We start from the raw sequence: 20,302 nt of genomic DNA on the forward strand, positions 1-20,302 counted from the left end.
TTAGACCCCTTGCATCTCACCTGTGTTCACACACTCACACACACAGTTGTACCTTTTCCTCCCTTTTAACGTGAACCCCCCCCCCCCCCCATCCACCAGGTACTTGTATGGCACACTAGGACAGAGAAGCCTGTTCTGGTGAATGAGGGAAAGAAAGGATTTACCGACTCCAACGTGGAGATATGAAACTTCTTCCAACACAGGTAATAAGAAAGCTTTAAAGTGACTGGGATTATGTAGGATTTAATATTCCTGTACCTTTCCCAAAGTTCCCAGGTTTTTCAAATGGAATTTTGCAACCTTATGTCTGAGGGCCAACCTGTCTATCTGAGCCTCTGTGAGCTTATTATTATTATATTAAAGCATTTAATATTATTTTATTATTCATAGAGTAAAGCTTTGCTGAATCTGTCTGAATTTGTATAACTTGACAGGTGATCCATACTAAAAAGCTATTTTTATGGTTTAATGTCTATGAACCCCTCTTCAAAACCATTTGCCTAAACAATTCTCTCCATGTTTGGTACATTCTCCATTGAGAATGTAACTCTGAAATAATTTCTTAATTATGTATTTTCTTTATCTCCTAAGCCCATATACTTTATACCATTGAGTTATTACAGGTAATAAATATATGACTGTCATTCCAAACGGACTGACTAAAGACAAGCTCCAGGCAGGCAGGATTGGAGTTTAATATGTATTTACAGTAATAGTACTGTAAAGGGAGTCAGACAGCCACCTTGTCTACTACAAGCAGCACATAGCCACGTATCAATACAGGCGTAGAATATCAAAGCATAGCTTCAAAGATGATGGTGATACTGTATCTAGCTAAGCGTTTTACTGATGCATCGATGGAAGCTGTACACGAGGAGCTAGCCAGTCGCCAGAGTGCAGCTTAAGACAAAAGACTGTCAGTGGTTCATTACAGTGGCCAATTAGAAGCATTGTCAACCCAGCCGACACAAACCAACTGTCCAATCAACATCCTCAAAACTAGGTACTGGACCAAACCGGACCAATCAGGAGACCCGAATGGCCCTTGTTTGCTGGTGATTGGGCTCCCTTTGTCGTGGAGCGGACTGTTCTTGGGGTGTGGAGCAGAGCTGGATAAAGGGGTCCTTGTCTGACTCGAGTCAGCATTGACTGACAGACTGATCTGGAGAGGACATGAACCCTTCCCACGTTCCACTGTAAAACACTGAGCTATTCAGACAGCTCCACTCCCTCAAATCACTAATTAGGACACGTCTCACACACACAAACACGTCTCATACACATACACAGATAGGCGTGCACAGTGTACACACATACAAATGCGTGTGCACAGACACACACATACACACACACAGACATGCACACACATATATGAGCGGGTGCGCATGCGTGACGCACATGCACACAGACTTTTGGTTATTTGTTTTTTGTCCATTTGCACATTTACTGAACACATAACACTACTGATTGTATCAGCACTTTAAGATCAGGCTCTGCTGCCTATGTTAATTTTAGTGTGAAATGCTGTTTCACCTCCAACAGAAAATAGGTGAGGACATTTGCCAGTGAAATCGTTTTTTTTTTTTTTTTAATTACAATGCTAGTCAATGCGATATTATTATTTCACAACACATACTACAGTCACAGGATACATGCCAGTAATAGTCTTCCCTTGATACAGTATGTCATTTTCTGACCAGTCTGGACCCCAAACGCCACTTATTGACCTTTGATTTGATATTCAAAGATAAACAGAAGGAATACTTCTGCATTGTAAACTGCCACTGTAATATTTATATGTAAATACGATCATAAAAATGTACTTAGTATGTCAGCATCTCTTTGCTTTCCTTGTTTGACATGGTTTATTATTCTTGTTGATATTGTAATTTCTGTTCAAAATCATAGCATTGGTTTAATTTTGTATTAATTAATCCTATACAGTCCTGGTCTCAGGGAAAATACATTATTGAAGTGCAAAGCACATACAGCACACTAACTCATATTTGCCAATTTAATGCATGAATACTAAAATAAAACTGCTGAAGCTCTTGTAGCCTATCAATCAGTGGTCAGATGATACACGTATAACATTTTGTTTGGAAGCAAGAGTCACCAGAATGCTATCACTAACATGACATGCCATTTGTTATAACCAAAATACTTGTCATCATGACACATACAGACGTTGATGACTTGTTTAGCCAACACAATGATTCCAGTTGAAAATAGCTTTGTTTTTAGGCTGTGATATTTTGTTCTCGTTACTAGATTCAATAAAAATACAGATTGGATGACATTTACGTCAATAAAATGATGAACAATATTCTGCTCAAGATCGATAAGGTGAGTTATCCCCATACAATGTACATGCAGTTACTGAATGTCCACAGCCATGCCCAGATCAGGAGTCTCTTCAAACGTGATTTTATAATCAGCTTCCTGCTCTTCAAACACAATGACCTGCATGATGTTGATGAAAATGAAGATGATGGAGAAACACATGAGGGTAACTGAACGAGACTGTAAGTACACACAACTTTGTGAACCTAAGACTAAGAACCTAAGAGCATGTATGATCTCTTTTAATGTCTTATTATCTTATCATAATGTTGCTGACTAAGTGCTTGTAGTGAGTCCTACCTGGTTTACTCCACTGTTGAGAAAAGGTCCTGGGAGGTAGAGTGTTTGCTGGGGCCCGATATACCAGTGGCGCCCCAGGTTCAAACCATTGATGAAGACTACCCCTTTTCCCCAGCCCTGCAAAGATTATCATAGGCATTACAAAATTATCAACATCATAACTTTTCTGTCATCCCCTTTAGTTTACGCCTCATAAATAATGAATGTGCTAGCTGAAAGCCACCTCAAACATACTACTTCAATACCATAAATACTAACACACTTTTTTCAGGGGATTTTCTAGTTCATTCTTAGAAAATGTATCTATTTACAATTCACTTAGGAGGAATTCAGACTTGAGTTACATGCACATCAATGGGACTTTATTCCCTTTTTATGCACTTTTATCTTTATGCGTATTTTGACCTTGAACTTGAGTGTGAGGAAACGCGTGTGACAGCCAGCTATTGGTTTGTGGTGGAGATCATAGAAATGTATGGCGGAGGTGAGTCTACAGATACGCCGTATTCTGACCATGATTTGATACCCTCATAATTTCACCACCTTTACGCATGAGGAAACCATGGATAAGGCCGAGCACCGGTCGGTTCCAAGTGGAAAAACATCTGCTATAGAAATAACACCATTCTCTATGCGCTATAATGTATAAATTGATAAGAGCTAGGTAATTGAGTTTGGAGAAGGGGATTGTAATTACAAATAGCAATTTCTTTTAGATGATATGATCATCTAGTCATATGGAAGCAAACATATCAACATATCAACATGATATGTACAGTGCATTCAGAAAGTATTCAGACCCCTTGACTTTTTCAACATTTTGTTGCATTACAGCCTTATTCTAAAATTGATTAAATTATTCCCCCCCCCCTCATTAGTCTACAAAGCTAAAACTGTTTTAAAAAATTATAATGAAAAATGACATTTATATACAATACCAATCAAAAGTTTGGACACACCTACTCATTCCAGGGGTTTTCTTTATTTTTTACTATTTTATAAGTTGTAGAATAATAGTGAAGACATCAAAACTATGAAATAACACATATGGAATCATGTAGAAACCAAAAAAGTGTTAAACAAATTAAAATATATTTTATATTTTATATTCTTCAAAGTAGCCACCCTTTACCTTGATGACAGCTTTGCACACTCTTGGCATTCTCTCAACCAGCTTTACCTGGAATGCTTTCCCAAAAGTCTTGAAGGAGTTTCCACATATGCTGAGCACTTGTTGGCTGCTTTTCCTTCACTCTGCTGTCCAACTCCTCCCAAACCATGTTAATTGGGTTGAGGTCCGGTGATTGTGGAGACCAGGTCATTTGATGCAGCCCTCCATGACTCTCCTTGGTCAAATAGCCCTTACACAGCCTGGAGGTGTGTTTTGGGCATTGTCCTGAAAAAAAATAAAAATAATAGTCCCACTAAAAGAAAACCAGATGGGATGGCGTATCGCTGCAGAATGCTGTGGTAGCCATACTGCTGAAGTGTGCCTTGAATTCTAAATAAATCACTGACAGTGTCACCAGCAAAGCAGCCCCACACCATCACACCTCCTCCATGGTTCACGATGGGAACCACACGTGCGGAGATCATCCGTTCACCTACTCTGCGTCTCACAAGACATGGTGGTTGGAACCAAAAATCTCAAATTTGGACTAATCAGACCAAAGGACAGATTTCCACTGGTTTAATGTCCATTGCTCGTGTTTCTTGGCCCAAGCAAGTCTCTTCTTATTATTGGTATCCTTTAGTAGTGGTTTCTTTGCAGCAATTCGAACATGAAGGCCTGATTCACGCAGTCTCTGAACAGTTGATGTTGAGATGTGTATATTACTTGAACTCTGTGAAGCATTTATTTGGGCTGCAATTTCTGAGGTGGGGTAACTCTAATGAACTTATCCTCTGCAGCAGAGGTAACTCTTGGTCTTTCTTTCCTGTAGTGGTCCTCATGAGAGACAGTTTCATCATAGCGCTTGATGGTTTTTGCGACTGCACTTGAAGAAACTGTCAAAGTTCTTGAAATGTTCCTGACCTTCATGTCTTAAAGTAATGATGGACTGTCGTTTCTCTTTGCTTATTTGAGCTGTTCTTGCCATAATATGGACTTGGTCTTTTACCAAATAGGGCTATGTTCTGTATTCCACCACTACCTTGTCACAACACAACTGATTGTCTCAAACGCATTAAGAAGGAAAGATATTCCACAAATTCATTTTGAACAGGGGACACCTGTTAATTGAAATGCATTCCAGGTGACTACCTCATGAAGCTGGTTGAGTGAATGCCAAGAGTGTGCGAAGCTGTCATCAAGGCAAAGGGTGGCTACTTTGAAGAATCTTAAATATAAAATATATTTAGATTTGTTTAATACTTTTTTGGTTACTACATGATTCCATATGTGTTATTTCATAGTTTTGATGTCTTCACTATTATTCTACAATGTAGAAAATAGTCAAATAAAGAAAACCCCTGGAATGAGTAGGTGTGTCCAAACTTTTGACTGGTGCTGTAAGTATTCAGACCCTTTACTCAGTACTTTGTTGAAGCACCCTTGGCAGCGATTACAGCCTAGAGTCTTTTTGGGTATGACGCTACAAGCTTGGCACACCCGTATTTGGGGAGTTTCTACCATTCTTCTCTGTAGATCCTTTCAAGCTCTGAATATGCATATGTTTAGATGGCTTTCTTTCATTGATCCCTAATATTCTGAACCCGCTATCTCAATATATTATATTGAGTCTATAAAAATAGTATAATTAATGGTACACCATATTTAAAGGGATGGCTTTAGATAAATGTACTGAAAACCCCATTGAATGAAAACTCCATGAGGAAATCTACTTGCCAGCAAGTGGGAGGTTTTTCAGCGGTTTAATTAAATATATTCAGTGCGCATAAGGGAGACACTCCCAAAGAGCTCATTGCACCTTTCCTAAGTCTGAATCAGGCCCTTAATCACTAGACTTCCCTGCTCCACTTCCACGATAACAAACATACAATAGCATCAGAGAGAAGCATGCACACCATAGCAAGTGTCACAGCCAAAGTATCACAGTATAATATGACTGTATTTACTCACTGGTAGCTTGACGAAGGTGTCACTTGGATAACCGTAGGTAAACATTCTTCCCAGGAAGAATCCAGGGAAACTGGGAATGTGTGGAAGGGACATCCAAGGTGCCTGGTTGAGGCTGAAATAGATATTACTCAAGGTGTAGTCACAAATATATTAACGCCACACTGTTTAATATGTACATGCATTCCATCAAAGAGTGGGCCACCAGCAGAAATGTGTTCCATGAAATGTTCACACGCAAACATTGGTGTGCTTGATTGGTATCTGTAGTGCTCAAGCTCATAAAAATGACTTTTTATGAGCTTGATTGTTTACAAGTACTACAAGTTGAAAATGTAAATATACAAACCTATCAATAAAGCTGGTTTTCATATCCAGACTGTATATTGTGAAGTCCCTCAAAGGAGTGTTGTTCAATAGAATGTCACCTACGAGACCTAAAATACAACACAGACAATAAAAAGGCATCAAAGCTGAAAATAAGGACATTGTTACCGGTTTCTGCTACAGTAGAATAATATAGGCAAAATAGGTGTGCACCTTTGCGCTGTTTATCTAGAGCTTTCCCATAGTGAACTCGTCCACAGTTCTCAACCAGTAAGCTCAATGTCCGTTTCTCCTGTAGTTAGAATATTAAATTATTATTTGGCTTCATACTTTTTGTTGTTGACAATTATGAAAGCTTGAAAAGCTTGTAGGTACTATTTGGAAGTAGCTTCCAGTAGGCCTCGTGTTCATCTTGCAGTACCTTTCCATGAGGCACCGCTAGCTCCAGATTCTGATGCTTGAAAATGCCAATGTAGTGTCTGTCCACAAACACCTAAAAACAAACTTCACATCTGTCAAATAATTGCCTTCAAACGTAACTGTATTTTCCCAGCTTCTTTATCATAAGAAAATCATAAGAGATTTCCACATTAACAGGACCATTTTAATATAAAAAAATGTTATAGAACTGTGTCATAAACTCTACATTTTAACAAGACATTGTGTCTATAGGATGTGTAGACCCACCAGGGCTCTGTCCCGTACATTGTCTCCGGACTTGAGGGAGCCTCCGCTGGTTATAATGGTCTCATAGAGGGTATAGCCATAGGACTGGCCATTCCCACTGTTCACTGGGAGATTCTCCATGTTGACTGGGGTTGGTGATTTAAATGGCTAGAGAGACATAAAGAGCCACACACACACACACACACAGTCGTGAAGCGTAAGTTTGGTGTAGATCGGACCTATGCATACGCATACAGTACATACACACATACGCACATATGCACACAGAGGCACAGACCCACACAGACCTACACATGGACCAGCGCCCGCCCGCACACACAAACACAAACACACATACATATGCACACGCATACCTCCTCAGCGAAGGTCAAGGCGTCCCACAGAGAGAGGTGCTGGTACATGATGGCTGGCTCATACGTCTCCTTCCAACGCAGGGCTGGCATATCAGGGAGCTTCTCACCTCCGACACACAAGGACAAGGGAGTCATCAGACAGTGAGGTCACACACACTCAGATTACAGTAAAACTAACCCTGGATTTAAACACATTTTCAATGGGGATTCTCTATTGGTCCAGGAAACCAGCCTTTAAAGTTGACAAAAGTCAGGCTATTTAATTATTATTTTTACGTTTAGTGATCAACTTACTGTGGTACTGACTGAATAGATCCCTGAGAAGGTGATACTTTGGCGTGTATTCTCCCGATTCGGACAGAGGTGCATCATAATCTGGATAACAGCAATCATCAGTCGGGACAGGGAAGATCTCTTATGACATGTTGGTCCACACTGCCACTCACTGGTGGCAATGTGTAATACAAGATAATACAATACAAAACTAAATTGTGAGAGGAAACTTCAAAACACATTGCCACCAGTGTTAATTGGAATGCTGCTAAAACCTGGAATAGATATCTGGATAAAATACCATAGCTTGTGATTAGTGCCTTGTAGATTGGGTTTGTCAGTGCTCCACTCATGAAGCCAAAGTTAGTCCCTCCGTGGAACATGTACAGGTTGATGGACATGCCGCGTCTCAGAATCTCCCGTACAGCAGAAACCATATCTGACGAACAAAGAGATCATTCATGTTCATCGCAGATATCAAACAATTTAATAACTGACATTTTGGAGAAGCATGTTAATGTGAAAATGACAGGCACAAGAATATGTTCATGAATAGCAGCTTCAGAAAAACTCCACAGTTTGAAAAACTACAGAAAAAGCTAAAGGAATATTAGTCATTTCACTGACTGCTACTTTTAAATAATTGCAGAATCCTGCATATACTGGAAAGATGAAGGTAAACACATGGAAAGAGGTTCAGGACAGGGAGAAATGGAGGGACCACGACAAAGCCTAAGTAAGTAAGTAAGCTTAAAAATACAACCCTACCCTCTTGAGCGAGGACATGGTGGAGGTCTCCCCATGCATCAAACCAGCCTGTCCAGTACTCCATCACCATCATGGGGCTATTGGGCTGTCATGCATAAATACACAGTCCACAACATACAGTGAGGGAAAAAAGTATTTGATCCCCTGCTGATTTTGTACGTTTGCCCACTGACAAAGAAATGATCAGTCTATAATTTTAATGGTAGGTTTATTTGAACAGTGAGAGACAGAATATCAACAAAAAAATCCAGAAAAACGCATGTCAAAAATGTTATGAATTGATTTGCATTTTAATGAGGGAAATAAGTATTTGACCCCTCTGCAAAACATGACTTAGTACTTGGTGGCAAAACCCTTGTTGGCAATCACAGAGGTCAGACGTTTCTTGTAGTTGGCCACCAGGTTTGCACACATCTCAAGAGGGATTTTGTCCCACTCCTCTTTGCAGATCTTCTTCAAGTCATTAAGGTTTCGAGGCTGACGTTTGGCAACTCGAACCTTCAGCTCCCTCCACAGATTTTCTATGGGATTAAGGTCTGGAGACTGGCTAGGCCACTCCAGGACCTTAATGTGCTTCTTCTTGAGCCACTCCTTTGTTGCCTTGGCCGTGTGTTTTGGGTCATTGTCATGCTGGAATACCCACCCACGACCCATTTTCAGGGAAGGAGGTTTTCACCCAAGATTTGACGGTACATGGCCCCGTCCATCGTCCCTTTGATGCGGTGAAGTTGTCCTGTCCCTTTAGCAGAAAAACACCCCCAAAGCATAATGTTTCCACCTCCATGTTTGACGGTGGGGATGGTTTCTTGGGGTCATAGGCAGCATTCCTCCTCCTCCTCCAAACACGGCAAGTTGGGTTGATGCCAAAGAACTCCATTTTGGTCTCATCTGACCACAACACGTTCACCCAGTTGTCCTCTGAATCATTCAGATGCTCATTGGCAAACTTCAGATGGGCATGTATATGTGCTTTCTTGAGCAGGGGGACCTTGCGGGCGCTGCAGGATTTCAGTCCTTCACGGCATAGTGTGTTACCAATTGTTTTCTTGATGACTATGGTCCCAGCTGCCTTGAGATCATTGACAAGATCCTCCTGTGTAGTTCTGGGCTGATTCCTCACCGTTCTCATGATCATTGCAACTCCACAAGGTGAGATCTTGCATGGAGCCCCAGGCTGAGGGAGATTGACAGTTCTTTTGTGTTTCTTCCATTTGCGAATAATCACAGAAACTGTTGTCACCTTCTCACCAAGCTGCTTGGCGATGGTCTTGTAGCCCATTCCAGCCTTGTGTAGGTCTACAATCTTGTCCCTGACATCCTTGGAGAGCTCTTTGGTCTTGGCCATGGTGGAGAGTTTGGAATCTGATTGATTGATTGCTTCTGTGGACAAGTGTCTTTTATACAGGTAACAAGCTGAGATTAGGAGCACTCCCTTTAAGAGTGTGCTCCTAATCTCTGCTCGTTACCTGTATAAAAGACACCTGGGAGCCAGAAATCTTTTTGATTGAGAAGGGGTCAAATACTTATTTCCCTCATTAAAATGCAAATCAATTTATAACATTTTTGACATGCATTTTTCTGGATATTTTTGTTGTTATTCTGTCTCTCACTGTTCAAATAAACCTACCATTAAAATTATAGACTGATAATTTCTTTGTCAGTGGGCAAACGTACAAAATCAGCAGGGGATCAAATACTTTTTTCCCTCACTGTACACATGATCAATACAGACTTGTATCATTTTAAAGCGTGGCCAATGTATAAATACTTTGCTGATCTTCCTAGTAACCTTTATTAAGCATTTGTTGAAAATTTTCTAATATGAAGATGAGGAGCAAGTGGAGTGGATGGGACGTACCTGAATAGCATTCAAATACTTGATGTCCCCCTGATTTAGTTTCTGTAGATTCACTGTTCTGATTACTATAAGATAGGTTGGAATGAAAGGAATATACTGTAAAATGACAGCAGAACATTGATCAATGAATGTGGACACAAGGACGATGTAAAATAAGGACTTTGTAAGTGCGTCTACTGTAATGATAAACTGTACCTCCCGTCACACCCCCTTCCTTTAATCCCTCATGGTTATCTGACGTCAGTAAGAGCTCATTGATTCCTCTGGACTGTAGAGCCTATGAAGAAACACAGTAGTGAGTACCAATACTGGACATGACCCATACATTATAAAACCTCATTGGATAATGCCATACATACCGTAATTACATTGTTTGTCCATTTGTATGTGTGTGTGTGTATATGTGTGTGTGTGTATATTTGTGTGTGTGTGTGTGTGTGTGTGTGTGTGTGTGTGTGTGTGTGTGTGTGTGTGTGTGTGTGTGTGTGTGTGTGTGTGTGTGTGTGTGTGTGTGTGTGTGTGTGTGTGTGTGTGTGTGTGTGTGTTTACCTCCTTGATGAAAGGCATGTAAGTTTTATCCATTGCAAATGATCCATATTCATTTTCCAACTGTACAGCAATGATGGGCCCTCCTTTCTTGAACTGAAAAAACAAAAAATACATTTTCAAATGATATAGGACAATTATACCGCTAATATATTCTATGGCTATAGTTTGGCTACAGCCAGGTTCTATTGTAATAGGAACCAATTAATGACCTGTAGAGGAACCACTTTTGGAATGAGCTTGTCAAAGAACGTATTGACTGCCTCAGCAAATCCTGGGTGAGTAGTCCTCAACCTCATACTCCCGTCACGAAGAAGCCAACTTAACCGAGGGAAGAAGAGAGAGTGGAAAAGTATTATTAGAACTGCCAGGGAGAAAGAGAATTGGGGGTGTTGTTGTCAGTGAATCTCACTGTTAATGAACTGTTGAGTCATATTCCCAGGAGGACAGAAAGCTAGAAGACAGCCAATCCACTCCTCCCTGGGGTATAGCATAAGTTGTTTACCCTGGTCCCCATGGTCACATATTACAATCAAAATGGTACCTTGTGTTGCTAGATCAAGTGCCTCTGTGCAAAACACATTTACACGCTCCGACTTCCTTATTACATTTACTGAGGAATGTTGCCTCAGAAATGTCCTGACTCTTAAGAGTAGACAATTCAACAGTAAAGTAGTGTAGGACAGAGTCTCCTATTCAAAATGGATGGCTCCGTTGGCCTCAATTCCACCAAACTCCAAATGCGGTGGTTTAAAAATGGAAGGTCAGACAGACAGATAGACAGGCAAACATACAAAGAGATAGACAGACAGCTGACTGACCTCGGCAGCCCTCCTAGGTCGAGCTCAGAGCAAATGTACGGCCCTGGACGCAGGATCACCCAGAGTCCTACCTCAGCAGCCAAGTTAATGTAGGCTCTGGGAAAACAAGACACGATGAAGAGTTATAATCAGTCAGGTACACCAGTTACTTCACCTCAACACCAGTGGCAAAAACAGGGACATCACTCTGAACCAAAGATTGTCAGTTATTTTCAGATATAAAAAAAGTCCACTTCTGGACTGAGGTCTGATTTTGGAGTGTAAGTTTCACTTGAGCGTCAGATTTGCAAATGTTCTGTGAAACATAGACATAAGAAATTGGTGTGAACCCATGTCCCCTGGAAACATGGGAATCATGTGACCTGACCTCAGTGCCATTAATTGCACAGCAAGCGCTGTTGTTGTGGAGATGCATTGGATGTTGTCAGGATAGTGCATCTGCTACTCACTCCCATGAGCATGGCAACTCGAGTAATAACGACACCTGATGCCAAAAGATGTAGAATGAAAGTGCCAATGCATTTCAGTCGTTTGAGTATTAATGCCAGGGGGGATAAATAAGATGAAAGACAATTGTTTGTGTTTGTATAGAGCAATGGAAAGCTGCAAACGTTCAACTGTAAATGTTGAAGAGGAGGAACAGGGGGTCCTTACTCTAAATCCAACTCTGTTTGAAAGTGGAAAACCCCTCTCTCTGGCTGATGTAAGCTCCATGGTACATATCTGCAAGATAAACAGAATGCTCCTTTTTATCGCCCAACAAATGACCAATGTCATGAACTATTACAACACACATACACATAACATGCACACGCGTATACTGATGCCACAGACACACTGAACACACACACACACACACACACACACACACACACACACACACACACTGAACACACACACACACACTGAACACACACACACACACTGAACACACACACACACACACACACACACACACACACACACACACACACACACACACACACACACACACACACACACACACACACACACACACACACACACACACACACACACACACACACACACACACATACTGATGCTACACACACACACACTCACACAAACACTTTCACACTCACCACATATACTGCAGTTACTGTCTATTATCTATCCTGTTGCCTAGTCATTTTACCCCTACCTACTGTATATATTCATAGCTACATAAACAACCTTGTACCCCAGCACATCGACTCGGTACTGGCACTCCCTGTATACAGCCAAAGTTATTTTTACTCATTATTGTTATTCGTTATTCAATTCCTCGGTTTCTATTTCAAATGTATTTATTTTTATCTTTAATTCTGCATTGTTTGATAAGGACCCGTAAGTAAGCATTTCACTGTTAGTCTACAAATGTTGTTTACAAAGCGTGTGACAAATAAAATTTTATTTTATTTTATTAGTAACTATTGTACTGTAGGCTTAAGTTACGACCAAATTGGAACCCTATTCAGTATAATGCACTACTAGGACCCATAGGACCCATAGGACTCTGGTCAAAAGTAGTGCTCTATGAATAGCATGCCATTTCAGATGGTCTAAGGTAGTGATTGCCTTAGTGATTGTATGCTACCTACGTAGTGAGGGTGTTGATGCCACAAGCCTTCATTTTCATCAGGCGGTCCCTCCAGTAGGCTCTAGGGACCCGGAAGTAGTGGACGGATCCCCCCAGAATACGGAATGTTTCTCCCTCCAAGGTGAACTGGGACGAGTTGGCACTCAAACCTACTCTCCTGCTCATTCTCCTGCCTCCGGGCGCAGTACTAGGCAAGAATTGTCCGTGCCACATTGATTTGGGTCAATAAACATTGAACAATACAGGTCACACAAGTAGCACTCCTTTCTAGGCTACTCCAATTCACAGCCTTGTGCTTGGAGATTTTTTTATTTTTAGACCCCAAGTTTGCTGAAATTCCAGATGGGACATAGTTCTCCAATCTTATAAATAGATAATATGGATAAAATAAGGTATTTTTGTGTTATCCACTATCAAGAAATGATATGTATGACACCACAAACAGTTGTATTCATCCTTTTTACATACTGGATAGAAAAGGGCACTGTGCGAGAGTCCAATACTTCAGAGTAGGACTAATCATTGAAGTGAAGACAAAACATTTCTTTCAGTCTATCAATTCATGCTCATAAAACATGCCATAGAATGAATAATAAGTAAAATATTATTATCTTACTTACCCCAGGTACCGGTACATGATGAAGCCAACAATGCTCAAACAGAGAAGTGCATAACGTCTTTTGTGGGCTTTCCTTATTCTTAGAACAACCATCTGTTAATAGTAAATATGTTAATCTGTTATCTGTTGACAGACAGTACTTACTTTATAGAAATGAAACCCTTTCCAATGACAAACACATCTAATCTACTCGGATCTGCTGGTGAAAATGTAGCTAGGAGGATCCCTGCAACTCCCTCAGGATAGATAGAGTATAGCCTATTAAGCTTTGCTCCGCCCAGAAAGGGTGTGTTTGTGCGATGGTGTGAGAGAGAGACTCTTTGAGACAAAAGAAATACATTGAGACATTTCCACGTCATAAATGGATAACCTATCAAAGCAAAATGCTGAAGAATTTAAAATATTAAAGTATTTATGGGACATTATTATTTCCATATTAGAAGCGTGGGTGGGGTAATGTAGTCATTCGTCGGTGTGGTAAATGTTTACAAGGTGAAGGAAGCATGGAGAGGTCAGCAGTAGCCAGACTTGTAAAGTGGGCTAATTAACAGAAGTTGGGTTTTGGAGGAACACCATTAGTGCGTGCTCTGAAAGCAATGTAGTGGATGAAGGTGCAGCAAGAGCGTGGAGAACGGATAGATGTGTTTATAGACAGCGAGGAAGATGAAGAGCCGAGTGTAATGGGAAGATGAATGTTGAGGAAGAATGGCATCAGACACGATAAAGAAGAATCTGGACCAGTAGGAGTTACATTTTTTGAGAAAGTGGACCCTTACATTTTGGCTGATCTATTTGTGGTTTCAGGGTGGGTGAGAAAGGAGTTGGGGGCAGTTGAATCAGTGAAGGTAACCTGTAGTGGACTTGTGATATTTGTTTGTGTTTCTTCTGACCAGAGGGAACAGGCTTGGGTTACGTAACTTGAGTCAATATCTGTTTCTTGCTTTGCTCTTAGGAACAGGGCATCATGGAAAGGAGTAGCGTTAAGTTTGGAGGTGGAGCAATTTAAGTTGAAAATTCCTGGTGTTTGTGATGCCCGCCGTTTGGTGTGACATAGAACCGGTGGGGAGCGTAGTAAAACAGAGGAGTCATTGTCAGCCCTTTTGAGTTTTACTACGCTCCCCACAAGTTCTATGTCACACCAAACGGCGAGCATCACAAACACCTTGTTGGGATGTGTTTATTGAGTAGGGATGCATATGTGGGAGACTCGTTTAAGGTGTCGAAAATGGTGAAGTATGCACTGGGAAAATAGTCTGTCAGAGTCTGTCAGAGTCTATCAGACCAGGAGTGGTCTTATTTTGATTAATTGTATTTCTGAAGAACAGAGGAAGATTGCAGTGAGCCTCAAAAGAATCCAGACAACAGAAGTTTTGTGTTTTTAACTTCGCAGTAGAGCACCGGTCAAAGGAGTCATCTCAGGGGTGACGACGGATGTTCAGGTTAAATCCCTGAAGAGAATTCATGGTGTGGTTGGTGCCCGGCGTCTGACCCACTGGGTAAATGGAGAAAGAGAAGAAATTCTGTCTGTCCTGTTTTTTTTTATAAAGAGCAGGTACCTACGCATGTGAAGCTTGGTTATGCAAGATACATATAAGAGTTTTTGTTCCCAAACCACTGCATTGTGTAAGAAATGTAAAGGATTTGGCCATGTTTCAAGTGTGTGTAGACGGAAAGAGTATATTGAAGAACGGTGTGTAGAAGGATGCCGGTGTAGCAATTGTGGTGGGGATCATGATCCCAATTACCTGAAGTGCCCTGTAAGGGTGACGGAGATTGTGGTGGCAAAAGTTAGAGCGGTCAATCGAATCTCCTATGTGGAGGCAATTAAAATAATTGAGAAAATAATTGATGCTAGTGAAGAGATGGTGGTGGACACACCACAGCCTGCAGTAAATGTTTGCTGCCAGTCAAAAGATATCCTGGGTGTTAAAAAGGTGGCCCGCCCTGCCAGGTTCCCCTTGAGCCTGTGTAGGGATCAGATGTGTGTTTTACTTTTAATTTTTTTTTGAAAAGTTGTTTCATTTAGTTTAGTTTATTTATTTATATTTTGGTAGTTTGGTATTTTTTTGTTTTATTTTCTTCCATATTTTGGAATCATGTTTCCATCCCGCACAGTAGATGGCGGAATGCATATTAAATTGTGTGATCGCCAATATACCATAGAAGAAGAAGAAGAACCACCTGTTGGAACCTGGAGAGGCCACAATGTGGAAAGGTGGCGGAAGCGGACGCTGAAATGGATTGTGAATCTAATGGTGGTAGAATGAAGGAGAATTGGAGTATTGTCCAAAAGAATGGAAAACAGAGCAAAGTATTGTACAGTGCCGAGAATGTCTCTTCGTATCTTGTAGGAGAGCGGTTTGTTAATGAGGAGCAGCTGATCGAAATACCAATCTTGAAGAATCCATTTGAGCTATCCAAACTGGTGGAGAGTGAAGGCTGTGAAGGCTGTGAGGATCACAAGAGGCCGGCTTGTTTTGATTTTTTGTGTGTTGCGTCTCAACCGATTTGATAAGTTTGACGTGTTGTGTGTGTCTCTTTAGAACAGGGCACCCCTCAAGGGGGTAATATCTGACATCACGTGGAAAGTCGATGTTGAAGAGATGAAAAATATTCCTGGAGTGATTGATGCACATCGGATGAATCGTGTAGTGAATGATGAAAAAGTGAAGAGTTTTTCTGCTCTTTTGTTTTTTGATATGAAGTTTCTCCCTACTCAAATGCAGTTGGGGTATATAAACTACAAAGTCAGAGCATTTATCCCAAGACCAATGCAGTGGGATCACTGTAAAGCTTTTGGTCATTATTTCAACTATTTGCAGACGGGAGAAACCGAGATATCAAAGTTGTGGAAAAGATCACATCATGTGTTATAAAAGTGATGAAAATGTGACATGTTGCAATTGTGGTGGGAACCATGAAGCCACGTCATTTCAATGCCCGACAAGGGTGAAAGAAAATTAGGTGGCCAAAGTTAGGGTTGTCCAGAGCATTTCATATGCAACAGTTGTTTAAAGGGTTGAGGGTTTGAATGGTGCTCCTGAAAAGTCCATGCTGGTGGATAGGCTTCACTACATGCTGCAGGGGTTGCCTTTCACTAGCAGGACCTTGATATTTTAAAGGTTATTAAGAAGGTGGCCTTTATAGCTATGGTGATCAGTGGCATTGCCAAGGTGGAGAGAAGGTGCAGGAAAATATATATTATTGTGGCGGAGCGTTTCCTGGGACTGAAAGATTTGTCGGCGGAGGAACATGGAATATTGTCACAAGCCGTACCACCCTCTCAGGCCCTAGAGCATGAGAAGGAGATATGGAGATTTTAAAGAAGGAAGAAGTGGGAGTTTTGTTTTGTTTTTGTCAATTTACTATTTTTATTTGGGTGGATTAAGTTAGTTTCCCTATCACGTATGGATTAGATTTTGTACCTTTTTTTCAACCCGTCCAGTTGGTGGCGGCAATACACCTTTTGGGGTTGTAGTCCGCTATAAAACCCGAAGAAGAAGAACAACAACAACAACAAGAACAAGAATGTTGGCTACGGGGATGGTTGTTGGTAGAGAGCGCTTGTTTGAAATGGAAAAGCGTTGCGGTATCTTTTGATAAAGAATAACATCAAGATGAAGCAGCTGCTTTACAAGTGGGATGCACTGTTGAGCACTACATCCCGAGGGGTTCGTGCTGATTGTACGGAGATTGTGACAATAGGTTAAATGGCGTCCCTTGAGAAAGAAAGAACAACATGTACACTACCATTCAAAAGTTTTAGAAGACCTACTCATTCAAGGGTTTTTCTTTTCTTTTTACTATTTTCTACATTATAGAATAATAGTGAAGACATCAAACCTATGAAATAACACATATGGAATAATTTAGTCACCAAAAAAGTGTTAAACAAATTAACATATTTTATATTTGAGATTCTTCAAATATCAAATCAAAATCAAATCAATTTGATTTATATAGCCCTTCTTACATCAGCTGATATATCAAAGTGCTGTACAGAAACCCAGCCTAAAACCCCCAAACAGCAAGCAAAGCAGGTGTAGAAGCACGGTGTCTAGGAAAAACTCCCTTGAAAGGCCAAAACCTAGGAAGAAACCTAGAGAGGAACCAGGCTATGAGGGGTGGCCAGTCCTCTTCTGGCTGTGCCGGATGGAGATTATAACAGAACATGGCCAATATGTTCAAATGTTCATAAATGACCAGCATGGTCAAATAATAGTAATCACAGTGAACATGTGAGGGTTCCATAGCCGCAGGCAGAACAGTTGAAACTGGAGCAGCAGCACAGCCAGGTGGACTGGGGATAACAAGGAGTCATCATGCCAGGTATTCCTGAGGCATGGTCATAGGGCTCAGGTCCTCCGAGAGAGAGAAAAAAAGAAAGAGAATTAGAGAGAGCATCCTTAAATTCACACATGACACCGGATAAGACAGGAGAAATACTCCAGATATAACAGATTGACCCTAGCCACCGACACATAAACTATTGCAGCATAAATACTGGAGGCTGAGACAGGAGGGATCAGGAGACACTGTGGCCCCATCCGATGATACCCCCGGACAGGGGCAAACAGGCAGGATATAACCCCACCCACTTTGCCAAAGCACAGCCCCCACACCACTAGAGGGATATCTTCAACCACCAACTTACCATCCTGAGACAAGGCCGAGTATAGCCCACAAAGATCTCTGCCACGGCACAACACAAGGGGGGCGCCAACCCAGACAGGAAGACCACGTCAGTGACTCAACCCACTCAAGTGACGCACCCCTCCTAGGAACGGCATGGAAGAGCACCAGTAAGCTAGTGACTCAGCCCCTGTAATGTGGTTAGAGGCAGAGAATCCCAGTGGAGAGAGGGGAACCGGCCAGGCAGAGACAGCAAGGGTGGTTCGTTGCTCCAGTGCCTTTCCGGTCACCTTCACACTCCTGGGCCAGACTACACTCAATCATATGACCCACTGAAGAGATGAGTCTTCAATAAAGACTTAAAACCTGTTACAGCTACATGTTCCGCTAGCGGAACCCCTCGACAACATCCGGTGAAATGGCAGAGCGCCAAATTCAAATTAAATTACTATAAATATTAAACTTTCATGAAATCACACATGCAATACACCAAATTAAAGCTACACTTGTTGTTAATCCAGCCAACGTGTCAGATTTCAAAAAGGCTTTACGGCGAAAGCAAACCATGCGATTATCTGAGGATAGCACCCCACCAAACAAACACATGACATTCATATTTCAACCAGCCAGGCGCGACACAAAACTCAGAAATAACGATATAATTCATGCCTTACCTTTGAAGATCTTCTTTTGTTGGCACTCCAAAATGTCCCATAAACATCACAAACGGTCCTTTTGTTCGATAAATTCCATCGTTATATCTCCAAAATGTCAAATTATTTGGCGCGTTTGATCCAGAAAAACACCGGTTCCAACTCGCGAAACATGACTACAAAATATCTAATAAGTTACCTGTAAACTTGTTCCAAACATTTCAAACAACTTAACTAATACAACTTTAGGTATTTTTTAACGTAAATAACCGATAAAATTTAAGACGGGATAAACTGTGTTCAATACCGGACGAAAACAAAGTGGAGCGAGCTTTCAGGTCATGCGCCCCAACCACAACAATACACTTGGCTATCCACCCAGATAGGAAATGGCTACTTCTTCATTTCTCAAAGGAAAAACCAAGCAATTTCTAAAGACTGTTGACATCTAGTGGAAGCGATAGGAGCTGCAAGCAAGTGCCTTAGAAACCTAGATCCACATAGAAATCCCATTGAAAACACTGTTACCTCAATTTTTTTCCCCTGGATGGATTTTTCTCAGGTTTTCGCCTGCCATATCAGTTATGTTGTACTCACAGACATTATTTTAACAGTTTTAGAAACTTAAGCGTGTTTTCTATCTAAATCTACCAATTCTATGCATATCCTAGCTTCTGGGCCTGAGTAGCAGGTAGTTTACTTTGGGCGCGCTTTTCATCCAGACGTGAAAATACTGCCCCCTAGCACGAAGAGGTTATTAAAGGTTGAGACGAGTCTGCGTCTCTCACATGGGTAGGCAGACCATTCCATAAAAATTGAGCTTTATAGGAGAAAGCCCTGCCTCCAGCTGTTTGCTTAGAAATTCTAGGGACAATTAGGAGGCCTGCGTCTTGTGACCGTAGCGTACGTGTAGGTATGTACGGCAGGACCAAATCGGAAAGATAGGTAGGAGCAAGCCCATGTAATGCTTTGTAGGTTAGCAGTAAAACCTTGAAATCAGCCCTTGCCTTAACAGGAAGCCAGTGTAGGGAGGCTAGCACTGGAGTAATATTATCAAATTTTTTGGTTCTAGTCAGGATTCTAGCAGCCGTATTTAGCACTAACTGAAGTTTATTTAGTGCTTTATCTGGGTAGCCGGAAAGTAGAGCATTGCAGTAGTCTAACCTAGAAGTAACAAAAGCCTGGATACATTTTTCTGCATAAATTTTGGACAGAAAATTTCTGATTTTTGCAATGTTACGTAAATTGAAAAAAGCTGTCCTTGAAACAGTCTTGATATGTTCGTCAAAAGAGAGATCAGGGCCCAGAGTAACGCTGAGGTCCTTCACAGTTTTATTTGAGACGACTTTACAACCATCAAGATTAATTGTCAGATTCAACAGAAGATCTCTTTGTTTCTTGGGACCTAGAACAAGCATCTCTGTTTTGTTCGAGTTTAAAAGT

General features: G+C 41.2%; 2 protein-coding genes across 3 annotated transcripts in view; one reads left to right on the forward strand and one right to left on the reverse strand.

The window, feature by feature from the left end:
• Window positions 1-2,297, forward strand: part of LOC139537602 (galactosylgalactosylxylosylprotein 3-beta-glucuronosyltransferase 1-like) — a 55,517-nt gene extending 53,220 nt beyond the window's left edge. Inside the window, exons 6-7 of one of the 2 annotated variants that reach the window (XM_071339097.1) lie at window positions 100-203; window positions 1,004-2,297. In XM_071339097.1, coding sequence (XP_071195198.1) covers window positions 100-186 — 87 coding nt within the window. In that variant the 3' untranslated portion in view covers window positions 187-203; window positions 1,004-2,297. Of the gene's footprint in view, window positions 1-99 lie in introns of both variants that reach the window. The other variant, XM_071339096.1, reaches the window with a different exon arrangement.
• LOC139537601 (beta-galactosidase-1-like protein 2) lies at window positions 1,542-14,631 on the reverse strand. The gene is made up of 19 exons (XM_071339095.1): window positions 13,576-14,631; window positions 12,957-13,142; window positions 12,010-12,078; window positions 11,356-11,451; window positions 10,747-10,855; window positions 10,538-10,630; window positions 10,184-10,265; window positions 9,989-10,053; window positions 8,131-8,215; window positions 7,664-7,801; window positions 7,384-7,464; window positions 7,090-7,196; window positions 6,737-6,883; window positions 6,471-6,542; window positions 6,263-6,341; window positions 6,072-6,159; window positions 5,726-5,837; window positions 2,644-2,760; window positions 1,542-2,463 (listed from the first exon to the last, which is right to left on the reverse strand). Exons 1-19 carry the CDS (start codon window positions 13,665-13,667, stop codon window positions 2,377-2,379), a joined length of 1,905 nt encoding a protein of 634 aa, XP_071195196.1. The 5' UTR covers window positions 13,668-14,631; the 3' UTR covers window positions 1,542-2,376.
• Window positions 14,632-20,302: the final 5,671 nt, after the last annotated feature.

Source organism: Salvelinus alpinus, chromosome 13, assembly GCF_045679555.1.
Source record: "Salvelinus alpinus chromosome 13, SLU_Salpinus.1, whole genome shotgun sequence".
Lineage (NCBI taxonomy): Eukaryota > Metazoa > Chordata > Actinopteri > Salmoniformes > Salmonidae > Salvelinus > Salvelinus alpinus.